General features: G+C 40.6%; 1 protein-coding gene across 4 annotated transcripts in view; it reads left to right on the forward strand.

Annotated features, from left to right (window-relative positions):
• Positions 1-13,446, forward strand: part of DMD (dystrophin) — a 1,990,869-nt gene that overhangs the window by 1,352,920 nt on the left and 624,503 nt on the right. For all 4 annotated transcript variants that reach the window (XM_053655812.1, XM_037127036.2, XM_053655810.1 and 1 more), the window contains one exon: positions 10,801-11,033. In XM_053655812.1, the coding sequence (XP_053511787.1) occupies positions 10,801-11,033 (233 nt within the window). The remainder of the gene's footprint in view (positions 1-10,800; positions 11,034-13,446) is intronic.

Raw genomic sequence — 13,446 nt, forward strand, 5'->3', positions numbered from 1 at the left:
TTAGGGTTTAAATATGATTTACTGCCCCAGCTAGGTGGCTCAGTTGGTTGAGCGTCACCTTGTACACTAGGGGGTTGTGAGTTCGATCCCCAGCCATGGACATACCTAAGTTGCAAGTTTGGTCCCCGGTCAGGGCCCATGCAGCAGGAAACTGATTAATGTTTTTCTCTGTCTCCCTGTCTCTGTGTGTGTCCCTCTCTCACCATTCATCTCTCTCTAAAAATCAATAGACTTATCCTGAGGTGAGGAAAAAAACACTTTGTAAAATATGTGTGCATATATATATATATATATATATATATATACACACACATATATATATATGATTTACTGGTTTTTAAATGAATTAATAGTAATACTGATCTGATGACATTTCCTGTTTTTTTTTCCAACTACAGCTTACATTTAACACTCTTGTGTATTAGTTGCAGGTACACAGCATAGTGGTTAGACAATCATATACTTTTCAAAGTACTCCCCCCAATATTTCAAGTACCCACCAAGCATCATACATAGTTATTACAATATGATTGACTCTTCCCCATGCTGTACTTAAATCCCTGGAAACTTCTGGCTTTTAAGCAGTAAAAAGAAGAGGTTCAAAATGAACCAATTCTACAATAGGACAGCCTCACAGATCTTCTTAAAAAAGCAAAGTAACCTGTGTTGCTATTTCAAAAACCATAAACTGTAGGCTCATAGCTTGCCCAAGCTCTCTTTTGCTCTCTTAATTGGAGACCCATTCATCAAAAGGATTAAGACAGTGTGACTCCCATTGGAAGCAGTAGCCGGAGTGCACCTGAAAACTGTCATGCTCACATTCCTGGGAGTGTCGCCATCTCACTCCCATGATTTATAACCACCGAACAATATGCTTTTATGTACGATTACCTCTCCTCCTTTCAAACAGAATTTCAGATGGTTTGGTGGACAAGAAACAAACGTCATAATCTTACTTTTATGCTTTGTAGCACACAATTTTCCCAATGTAGTTGTTGCTGTTTTCTGCCTTTTATTTGAGGTTCCTATTGTACAGTTGGTAGTTATTACACTTGTGTACCCAGTGTGCTTTTCTACAAGTTTGATGAAAATATGAAGTGATTTGGATGTAGCCAGTTTCACTACTTCCGTTAGTGCGCTCACCACACCAGCAGCTCATAATGTGCTTCCTGGCCTGGAACATCACAAGCTATGTGTAGCCCAGGACAGTCACTTCAAACTAACACAAGGTAGTGATTACATTTCCAATGTCACAACGAAGACAGAGTTCAAGACTTCAGTATGTGGACTGGTCAAGCTCTTTAGTGTTTTAGTTATAAGACATGTGCAGATTTTACTTAAGAAATAGCAACTCAGATGATAAACTGAAACTCCAAGTATAACCAAAGAGTATAAAATTTATAAGCCCTTAAGCAATGAATATGCCACCAATTCTCTGCATGCCTTTGTTTTCATTTTCCAGAGCATTCCATTGAATGTTAAATTATATAACACATGATATCAATAAATAATTAAATTTAAATTATACTATTGCAGGCTGGAATAGCCGGGAGCATCATATTACTTTCACAGATTAGAAGCAAACGATTATGTATGTGGACCAAAGCAGTGGTGTCTTTGATTTGATTTTCTGGAAATAGTCTCTGAGTCAGAAAGTTGGGTCCACTTTGGGTGGGGTTTATATAGGGGATTCTTTTGCTGGTCTCAGCTGGCTTCATTTATTCACATATTCATGATTAGCCGGTAGTTGATGGCCTTACGTGTGCACCTGGCACTTACTGGTTATTGTGTAAGGCAGTGGGTATGGCGGGCCCACTTCGTTATCATTATGCCAGAGACTAGTATAGTTCACAGAGTGGTGAAAGGGTTCTAGGCATAGCCCAGTGCCCAAGCTTTGCAAGCTTTGGCTTATGTCATGTTTATTACTATCCCATTGGCCAAAATGAGTCACTTGGCCATTCTGTATTCTAGGAGTGGAGAGATATACTGTAGTTCTGTTTTTTAATTTTATTTTAGGGAGGGGGTAGGGAGAAGGAGAGAAACATCAATCAACTGCCTTCCATAAGCTCCCCAATTGGGGACCAAACTTGCAACCCAGGCGTGTGCCCTGTCTGGGAATTGAGCCAGTGACTTTTTCGTTTGATGCCCAACCAACTGAGCCACGCCAGCCAGGGCTATATACTATAGCTCTTGATGGGCAGAGCTAGGGTACTACATTACAAGGCAGTAGATGCAGGAAGAACAAGAATGTGTAGGCATTTACTCTCTAACCAGAGTTGCTTTTATTTTCCTCACCAGGACATTTCCTGTGTAATACTTTTCAGAATTCCCTGGTAGCTATGGCTTCTGCTGATTACTGTGAATATCATGTGGACAAGAGAAGCAGCTAACACTTCCATTTAACCCGTACTTCTGAGGGACACAAGAACACAAGCTTGGATAGGCATAGAGGATGTCCAGTACAAATGCTAAGCATATAAATCGTATACACGCACACGCATATGCATGGGAGGGGAGAGAGAAATGAATGGCTCTCAACCAGAGTCAATTTCACCCCTTGGAGAACATTTGATAATGTCTGAAAGCATCTTTGGTTGTCACAACCGGGAAGGTGCTATTGCCAAGGATACTGATAATCATCCTGTAATGCACAGGATAACCACCCACAGCCAGGAATAATTCATGCCAAAATGCCAGTAGTGCTGAGGTTGAGCTTGAGAAACCCTGCTTTTTACTGAGTGCACATAGGATGAATTCATATAACAGGAGTTATAGAAGGGCGCTTAGAAGACACAAACTGAACAGGGCAAAGGCGGGGGTATCTCTGTCTTCAAATTAGTGAAGGAAGGGTGCATGTTTGGGTGAAGTCAAGTTGGATATTCTCCCCCAAAATAATACATAGCTTGTGGGAGGAAGCTGGACACACTTGATTGTTATAATCCATCTCCCCATCTAGTTCAGGGTGTCAAACTCATTTCCACAGGGGGCCACATCAGGTTTGCAGCTTCCTTCAAGTGGCCAAATGCAATTTTAGGACTGTATACATGTAACTACTCCTTAACAGTGAAGCAGGAGGTCAGCAGTGCCGCCGGGTAGAAACAAGGTACCGGGCCACATAAAACAAGGTGGAGGGCCACATCCGGCCCATGGGCCTTGTGTTTGCCACCTGTGGGCTAGTTCAAGGTAATCTCTGCAAATCAGAATAGATATTAGGTGTATTTTGTGGCTCCCATATGCTGTAAACTATAGCTTGGGGTCAAAAGTATTTCCATGATTAATAATTCTGGCCTTTTGAGTACAGCATATAGGACAACTATGTGATAATCCAATCATTCTTTACAAAGTGTGTCGTGACAATACTCTCTTGGCATCGACACTTGTTACTGTAAGATCCTGAGCAAGTTACTTTAGCATTTGGTGAAGTGGGAATAATACCTACCCTGAGAATTGTTTGGTAAAAATTCAATAAACCAGGGCATATCAATTCTTGCGCAGCCTAGGAGCCTACGGAAACCCCTGAGTAAATGCTGTTGGTGATGGTGGTGTTTGTGATGATTTCTCTTCCTTCCAAAAATCAGCAAATACTTCTTCTTTGGATTCAATTCGTATTGGCAGGAAATAACCAATTAAAAGCGCTAAAGCGGTGTTACTGAGTTTTAAAAGTGTATGGCTCCCACACTTAACGTTTTTTTTCTAAAATCCAGAAATACTATGCTGAAGTGTGAATAATTGGTCATATTTGGCTCACATATTTTATTTTGCATTTAGGATTATGAGAAAGAATATAGACAAAAATGAATTTTTATGTATTCATAACATTTTTTCTACCTACATATTCCAAATATTTAGAGGGAAGAAGTGAGGTTCTTCTTTGCCCGACACCCAACAGATTTTTCTTGAGTCCGTACATGATTTCTAAATGTGTTAACAAGTACTCTCTAATTCTTATACATCTCATTAAGCGACATGCCATCCTTTCAAATATTCAAAAAATTGTTCCCAAATATTGCTTATTTGGAGAATAATTATTGTATCTAGTGGATGTATGGGAGGAGCTAAACAATGTCTCCTATAATTCCTACTATTAAACAGTAATGCAATTTGACCACGTATACAAAATTGTCCTCAATATTTTTGTTAGTGTGAGTCCGATTATTTATCATGTAGCCATTTGACTGGTTTTTTCCAAGTACAGACGTAAAGAAAGTAAGTTGCCCACATTCATACAGCAAAGCTATAAATAGAATATGTGTTTCTTGCTTTCTTATCAACCAAAGGAGACCTGTGAATTACAGACAAGTCACGTGTGAGTACTTCAAAGGAAGTATGCCAAACACCTTGTGTGTGTTTTTAAAAGATTTAGTAGCTCCTTTAAAGCTCTAAGTAAAGCTGCTAGCCTGACTAATCATGTACCCCTGAAACCAATTAAATTTTTAAACTAGAGAAATGTTCTTCAAACACTTCTGAAAAAATGAGAGCTCCCTCCTAAAGCCAACACCTTTTAATTAACAAAATACTCAGAGCAAAGATGTGATTCGCACTCGTATATTACACCTACTGTTATTCATGCTACTATCCTGGTGTGCCAAACTCAGTTCAGTTCAGCGCTCTTGAGCTTGACTTTCTGTCTGTGCAAGTATGCAAGGAAAAAATACAGTTTTTAGTAGAGTTCATTTAAATTTCTAATGAATGCACAAGAAACATTATGCTTTACTCATTAGCCAGCAGATTGTACAGGCTCTGTGTGTATGGGTAGGGGGTTGGGTATACATATACATGTATAAACACATATATGATGTATGTGTTTATCTCTTTCACTTAATTGCATGTATAGTAATACATGAGGTTCTGACATGAACTGATTAACCAGGGAAGATGCCAGCATCCATGGCTGAAGGGACAGTGAATAGTGCGACACCATGAGAACTATTTTCCATGATGACCCCATGTAGAAAAGGATATTTCCTTCCACAACCTTGAGTCACATATAACCTTGGTCTCCACGGTGGTTAAAGAGACTGAGATCTGAAGAAGCATTTCCAGAGCCAACTCCTTACTGCCTCAGCAGCCTGAGGCAAGTGGTGGACATGCTGGCAAGTAGAATAGACTGGGGGGGGCATTAAATGGGGCCAAACAGGGAAGACCGTTTCCCATGCCCCTTAGGGTAGAGAACCTGGAGAGCCATCCCAGAATATAGTGTCTAAGATGCTGTGTAACAGTTCATATACCCTGACTCCTAACCCAATTGTGATTATAGGTTGAAATAACTCTCAGCAAATCCCCTTTCCATCCTTGAAATCCTGGAGTTAACAGAAAACTCTGCTGGAACAACTAAATATCCTTTCCCGAGCATTAGACAAAAGAGTCTGTTGCTCATTTGGGGTAAAACCACTCTTTATTGCCCCATTACAGATCTGACCAGCCCACGCTTTACCTAGTGGAGTGAATTGCTTATGTTTCTAGTAATGTGACATAGTAGAAGAGAAAGAACACCATTCTTTTTCTTTTCAGATAAAAGTAAAGACATCTGAAAAGGCAGTATGAACCAGAATGATTTACGTAATAAAATAAGATGAGTGCTCTCAGGACCTCAAAATTTCTCTTTGGGAACATCTTGCTTAATCAAAACATGATATATCTGCACACACCCTCACGTACATATGCACACATTCACGGATCTACAGGCAAGTCTTTTTTTAGGAAAAATGAAATATTCTAATAGTGTTCAAGCTAGGATGGGCCCTAATAAAATGTGTGAAAGTAGATGGAGATTAGTCTCTTTCTACTTTATGTTATAACACTTTTTTCTCCTCTTGGAGACAAAGTTTCTGAGTTTAGAATCCAGCTCTCAGTCCCTAGCAGATGTCCTCTAAACGCCTACAAAAACAAAAACTAAAAAATCTAAAAATGGTGCAAGATTTCGGTTTTCCTAGTGATTATTAGATTTAAGTAAGAAAATGTTAAAGACATCCAACTGCTTAGGACCCAACAGAAGGATGTAATTGTATACTTCACGGAGACTTTTGAATTACAAACTTACCCAGTCCTCAGAAAAATCACAGAACGCTTGGAGTTGGAATTGGAAGCGGAAATGAGACTTGCGTCTGGGGAGTGAAGAAAAGAGTTTTCACAAGCTGTATAGAGCACATAGAAGGGTATAGCGCTGAGCTGGCTCATGCTCACTGGAGAATGCTGAAGAGGGACTGAGGTTTGGGGGAGAATGGGTGGAAATGACTCCGGAGTGACATTCAACAGGCACACAACCCACAATTCCGTGCCAATATAGAAAGTGGGTAGCCAATAAACACTGAGCATCAGAAGAAGAAGGAAAAGGAACACACACACACGCACACACACACACACACACACACACACACACACACACACACACACTCTCCAGACCTACTGACTGTCAGAACAGTGCTAGGACGTGACTTAACATATATCAAATCATAAAAGACTTAACTCACTGAGACTGGTACTGTTTTCCCCATCAGGCAGGTGGGAAGCCTGAGGAACCCAAAAGTTCAGGTTAGGAAGCATGATATAACCCCTTATCTCACAATGCCTGTAATCTTATCCAAAGCTGTGTGTCTAGGAAGTGGCAAGGCCAGCTGTCTGTGAAGGAAGTAATAGTATAATCGCCAGTTTACAAGGCGATTATACATGGAGATTCAGAGAGGTTAAGTATCCTACCCAGTGTTACACAGCTAAGAAATGGCAGAGCAAGGATTTAAACCCAACAGTCTGGCCCTCATCTCTTTTATACTCTCCTTCCCGGGATCTGTTCTTTCCTGCTTTTTCCCCCTTGATAGAAAAGTGGGGAATAAAAGAATCAGTTGGTTCTATTTTCTCCCCTTAATAATTGACCTTCCATTGTCTGCCCCAGGCAGTGGTTCTTTCTCTGTTATTGTTTTTTATTCAAAACGTAGCCAAAATGATCTGAACAGCGAGAATCTAGGCATGTTCTGTGTTCTAGTCTTCAAGAAACCACCCTTAGAGATGATCTTTCAGCACTCAGCATGGATAAACAGCCTCTAAGTTTACTGAAAAGCTTAGTGTGCATAGACATTTAAGTTTTATTCATTTGAAGGCCATCAGTCAATTCAGCACCTGCTCTATTCCAGGACCTGGGTGAGTTGCAGGAGATAGATCAGTAAGCAAGAGGGACCCAGTTTCCCTTTCCCACCAGTACAGAGATGTTTTCAGATGTGGAGGAGGGGAGACCATCAGTGAAGGGCCTGCCCCATCCGTAAATGAGATCACGTGCCCACAGCTGCCGCATAAGCAGCTGCATTACTTCCCCTGCCCGCCCTCCTCGGAATCTTGCCCAGCTTAACTCTAGTTGGTGGTACTTCTTCCCTTTTCCTCACTGGAGAATGTTATGATGTTATCATTCCAATGGCATTTGTACTTTTTCAGTCATCTTGACTCATTCTCTGTTTTTCAGTCTCTCAAACAGTAATCGTTCTTTTCAAACAATTACTTCTTTTTTTTAAATGTGCTTTACAGAACACAGTTGAAGTCTAATAATTCTGTGCATTCTCATCCTTCAGTGTATTGAAATTTGAGATGACATAATCATTTGCACCCCATTAAGCACTTCTTTTTTGGTCAGAAGTAAGCCTGGAGAAAAAAAAAATCTCATTCCTGTTCTCTTTTGAGGGGCAAATTTTCAATAAATTAACTTTAAAAGAAAAGCACTTTCCGACACTTCCCAGAAGCCTGAAATCCTCCCAAATGATTGCATGTTGCCTCTGTACCTATTGTGTATCTATTTGGAAAACAATTTGGCCATATTTTCTAGACAGTCAGGCCTTCCAGGGTTAGCTCCTACAGCGCTATTTTAATTTAGCCCTCTCTTCATCCCCACCCATGCACTGTCTCCAGGGGTCCAGCTCTGCTCTTGGAATCCCTTTTAAGATTTCTAGATCTTATTGGCTCCCATGCTTTTTCCTACTAGACCATTGGATCTCAGGGTGCTACTTCTGCTTCAGATTACGTTTCTTTCTTTCTTTTTTTTTTTTTAGAAAGTGCCTCACAGTTGTGAGACAGCTTCAAGGAACAATTTCTTCTTTCTACCTTCTTTATCTCTTTGTCTTTCAGTTAGTACTTCTTGGCATTAGTTTTATATTCTGACACCTCACTTTTTTTTTTATTCTGCCTTGTTCAAGAATATTTCTTTCATCTCTAGGAACCTCTTGTCCTTGGGAAACTTGAGACTCAAGAGGCCTTCCTTCGTTCCTCTCTTCATCCTCTCTAACAAAAAGACGACCTTAAAAGTGCAGAAAGTGCGCTTGCTGGTATGGCTCAGTGGTTGGGCATTGTCCCACAAAGCAAAGGGGCTACTGGTTTGATTTCCGGTCAGGGCACATGCCTGGGTTGTGAATTCAGCCCCTAGGCAGGGTGCATGTGAGAGTCACCGAATCGATGTTTCTCTCCCTCTCTTTCTCCCTCCCCTCTCTCTAAAAATAATAAATAAAAATTCTTAATATTTTTTGAAAGGTAAATGAAAAATATGTTCACTGACAAAGGGAAGATAATAATTGTGAGTATATCTGACTGTGCCAGGGTTTCTGTGGGCTTTGAAAAAGTAAGCCCAGACGTGCCTGGCGTGACGCAGCGGGATGAGCATTGTCCTGCGGAGTAAAAGTTCTCCGGTTCAAATCCCAGTCAGGGCACGTGCCTGGGTTGGAATTTGTGGCCGGGTCCCCAGTTGAGGCCATGTGAGAGGCAACTGGCCTGTTTTACTCTCACATTGATGTTTTTCTCTCCCTCTCTTTCTTCCTCTCTTCCCCTCTCTCAAAAAATAAATACATACATTTTCAAAAAATAAAATAACATTTTTAAGCGCAGAACATAATAGAACCATGACAAGTGTTAAGAATTTATGGCTACCTCAGAATGGAATGCCACCAAGGCATAATTTCTTGTGTGCGTACAACCATTCCCTTGTTGTCCGCGCCTCTTAGGCCTCTCTTTGAGATGTTGTCTTTCGATGCTTTCCCTCCAAGCTTCCCTTTGGAATTATATAACCCACTATGTCTCTGCTGCTGGTCTACTGGGTATGTTAGGCTCCAGAGCCCATCGCCACAAAGTACATGAGGAATTCCCTACCACTCACCACTCGCCTTCGATAACCCAGCTGTTTGTTGGTAGCTGGTGTCAGTTCACATCAGCATGCTCAGCCTTGTTCTATAAGTAGAAGGTCACACAGAGATCTTTGATTTTCCCTAAATAGTTCACACATTTCTATCCCGTATCTCCAGCTGCTCACCATATTTGTGCACCCCTGTGTTTCTTATTTATCAGCTGTTTCTAACAATGGTGATAAGCTAACATTATCACCTGCTAACGTCAGGCACTCTGGCAGTATTTTCGTTCTTTTTCTGGCATTGGTCTATGTTCTGTTCTTTCCTTTTTCCTTATTTTTATTGTCGACACTATTACAGGTGTCCCCATCTCCCCTCCCTTTGCCTGCCTCCACCCAGCCCCAGCTCGCCCTTCCCTCTTGCCATCACCACACTATTGTCTGTGTGTATGGGTTAACCACGCATGTTCTGTGACTAATCCGTTCTTGTATCAATCATTGAATCTACACAACTGCCTCTGACTCTTGATTTTTATTCCTCTTTTACTGAGGGGGAAAAAAAGGAAGCTTAGAGAAGTTAACGAACTTCACCAAGGTCACGGAGTTCCTAAGGCTGAGGGAACGTTCTCTCGGGTGTTTTTACTCAGGAGCTTCAGCTCTTTACCGTGGGCTGTCTTCCACTGCGGTGTTCCACACCATTCATATTAATTTCACATTGCTTAATGACCTTGAGACAGTATTTCACATCCAAATAGAAAAACTAGACTAGCTCTGATTTTCCTAAAATAATGTAGCCAGGGTTTTCCTCACTGCTAGGTACTTTATTATCAGTCTGAAAGAAAAGGGAAAGAAATATGGTAAACTGCTCCCAATATACAATGGAGTAAAGACAGGGACGTTTCATTGGCTTTGATTTCCCTAGGGTCCACCTCCAAAGTAATTTACTTCCTATTCAAGGAAATCATTAGGTCAGAAATAAGATCTTATCCGATCGCTCCTTTTGCTTTTCTTCCTTGAATGAAAATAATAAGCAAAAGTTATTCCCCTGGCAAGGTCTGAACACTGTTTATTTTTCCTTAAACCAATTCCATAATCTATGTAATTTGTTCCTGAGGACTATTCTTTTTCTAATGATTTTTTATTTCTTCAATTACAGTTGACATACAATATCATATTAGTTTCAGGTGTACAGCACAGTGATTAGACATTTATGTAACTTAGGAAGTGATCACCCCGATAAATCTAGTACCCATCTGGCACCATGCATAATTTTTACAGATTCGTAGGTCCAGAAAACATTTTGAGACTTGCCAGCGGGAAGGGGGCTGGGGAACTGGGTGAAAAGGTGAAGGGTTTAAGAAATACCAATTGGTACTTACAAAATACTCATGGGGAGAAGGACTATTTAAGTCAATTGTCCAGCCTTTAGAAGAAGGAGAAATAATTTTTGAAAGACTGTGTATTAATGAAATAGTATTAATGTCTATTAATTAAAACTTTTCATCTTTGATTTTTTCTGTCCTTCATGTAGCATATATAAAGTATCCATGGGAAGAAACATACAATGTCATAAATAATACTTGGGTTCAGATCGTTGCCTTTTCATTAAGATTGTTTTGTTGTCATTGGAATTGGCTTCTTAACTTGTGTGTCTAATGTTTCTTCTTTCTCTTTTTTTTTTTTGTCCTTTTGAAAAAAAAAAAAATTAGCTCCTAGTCAGACTGTCACTCTGGTGACACAACCTGTGGTTCCCAAGGACACCGCCCTGTCCAAAGCAGAGATGCCTTCTACCTTGCTGTCGGAGGTGCCTGCCCTAGCAGACTTCAACCGGGCTTGGACAGAACTTACCGACTGGCTGGCTCTGCTTGATCGCGTTCTAAAATCACAGAGGGTGATAGTGGGTGACCTTGAAGACATCAACGAGATGATCATCAAGCAGAAGGTATGAGCAACAAACGTGAAAGCTGGCGGGCTGGGGGTGGGGGTTTCTTTAAAGTGAAGATGCTCTACAAATCCATTCACTCTCCTAGGCCACTTCCCACCAGTTTCTAGGCAGCCTGTCTCGGTCGGCAAACACACTACATTCTCTCCTCCGTTTAGCCCTAGTATGATCCAGGAAACAAATTAATGCAATTATCTCAAATAGCCATGAATTCAAAAGGAATAACAGAAGGAAGAAAAAGCATAAACCTTGTAAAGTTGGTGTAATTAAATTCCCTAAACAACAAATGCAGTGTATTTTTAAAGTCCATGTAATATCAAATCAGTAGCTCAGCTGAGCTGTTTACATTTAAATTGCTTGTTTTGGCCCCCAGCAGCCAAAATATACTACAACACCAAATACAGTCTGGGAGTTGGTTATTCGCTTCCAAGTTGTCCACGCCAGTTTTCCTCTTCCAGTGACAAGGGTCATTGAAAGTCAGCTATGAAAGAAATGGAAAATTAACACAACATATATGTGAAAATACCTTAGGTCTTAATATCGCGGTTTAGGCAATGCTGTACTCCAATAAACATGCTTTTACTATAAACGTTGCCCCTCCTCAGCCTCATTGGAATTCATTCAGCAAAATTATGACATCAGCTAGAAATGTTAAGAACTCACTGATGTAAATGTGGTTTACCTAGCTAGAACAAGCACACCGTATATCTTTTATATTGCTGAATGAATCAGAAAATTTGTTTTGAAAGGTTTATATGCTGTAGTTATTTCACACGCCGTGATTTTCCAGTGTCTTCTCGAGATGGAAGAGATGATACTGAAAGTATTTAGTTGTTCCAGAACAACTTTTTGAAAGAAACCAGGAATTGGGCACACAAATTTATTTTGTAAAATAAATGTCATCAATTCAGCAGTAATAAGAATCATTTGATAGGAAATAGGCTGCACATACAGTATCCTGAGCTCAGCACCAGAAGCCCTGACTTAGTGGGCTTTCTTTGTCCATTGCAAATGGCACGACTGTCGTCAAATCATTCTTCGGATGTTGGTTTCCTCCTCTGGGTACAGGGCAAACGGAATTCACATTCACCATGTGGGATGGATGTATGTGTGTATAAAGTCATTTAAATACTGTATACTTACATATATTTTCTTTTACTATGGCTTTTAACTAGTGTTAGTAACCAGGGTTTTCAGAAAAAGCTATTGAAGCCCAGAGTTACACTTCTAGTAAGTAGCAGAGCAAAAATCCAAGCCCATATGTGTTTGGTTCGAAAGCCTGTGTTCATACTCCATACACTACCTACCAGTATTAACTAAAAATGAAGCTACTACTTGGTGATGTGAAATACATATACATATGTACATTGTATATGACATCTGCCTGGAAAAAGTCCAGCCATTGTTAATATAATGAGAACAGTTTGTGCAACATCGATGTGACCTAGCAGCCAAGGAGAGTGGACTGGAATGTGCATGTGTGAACAGTGATGACTTCACTGTACTAGTCAGTGGGGGTGGTAGACACCTTTGAGTGAGCGTGTGTGCTGTGTGGCTGTCGCCTTCAAAATGACCGAGCAAGCAGAGCAATAAATCTGCATCAAAGTTTCCATTAAACTCGACCATTCCTCCATGGAAATTATTGGGATGATCCCGAAGGCCACAGCTATGAGCAAGTGATGATTGGCAACTTCATCAGGACAATGCACCCACTCATGCATCACATCTCGTACAGAGTTTTTGGCCAAACAGCAAGTCACCCAGATTCCTTAGCCCTGCTACAGCCCGGATTTGGTGCCCTGTGACGTCAGGCTTTTCCCAAAACTAAAGTCACCTTTGAAAGGGAAGTGATTACAGACCATCAATAAGATTCAGGAAAATACAACAGGGTACCTGATGGTGACTAGGAGAACTGTGTGAGGTCCCAAGGTGCCTATTTTGAAGAGGACTGAGGCATCATTATCCTGTTTTTTGTATCTTGTATCTTCTTCAGCAAATGTCTCTTTTTTATATTATGTGGCTGGATACCTTCTGGACAGACCTCATATATAGCCTATGGCAGGCACTCTGCAAAGCATTTTATAATTACAGTGTGCTGATACATGCAGAAACAAGAGGAACATTCTTTCACAGTATCATTCTGAGTTTCACCAGTACCTCTGAGACTATTACTAGCCAGAAGAGACGATACATTATAATGTTTAAAGCAAGGGCCTCAGAGTTAAGTAGTTTGGGTTCAAAGCTGGGCTCCACTACTACTGCTGTGTGACCTTGGGTAAGTTACTCACCCTCCCAGCACCTGAGTCCATCTCTCTGTACAATGTGGGCAGCTATGCTATCTGCCTCCTAGGTTGTCATGAGGATTAAATTGGGTAGTACATGAAAAATCTTCCCACCTTTCCTTGCTTACTCA

Source organism: Artibeus jamaicensis, unplaced genomic scaffold, assembly GCF_021234435.1.
Source record: "Artibeus jamaicensis isolate MK-2021 breed Jamaican fruit bat unplaced genomic scaffold, CSHL_Jam_final scaffold_1283, whole genome shotgun sequence".
NCBI lineage: Eukaryota > Metazoa > Chordata > Mammalia > Chiroptera > Phyllostomidae > Artibeus > Artibeus jamaicensis.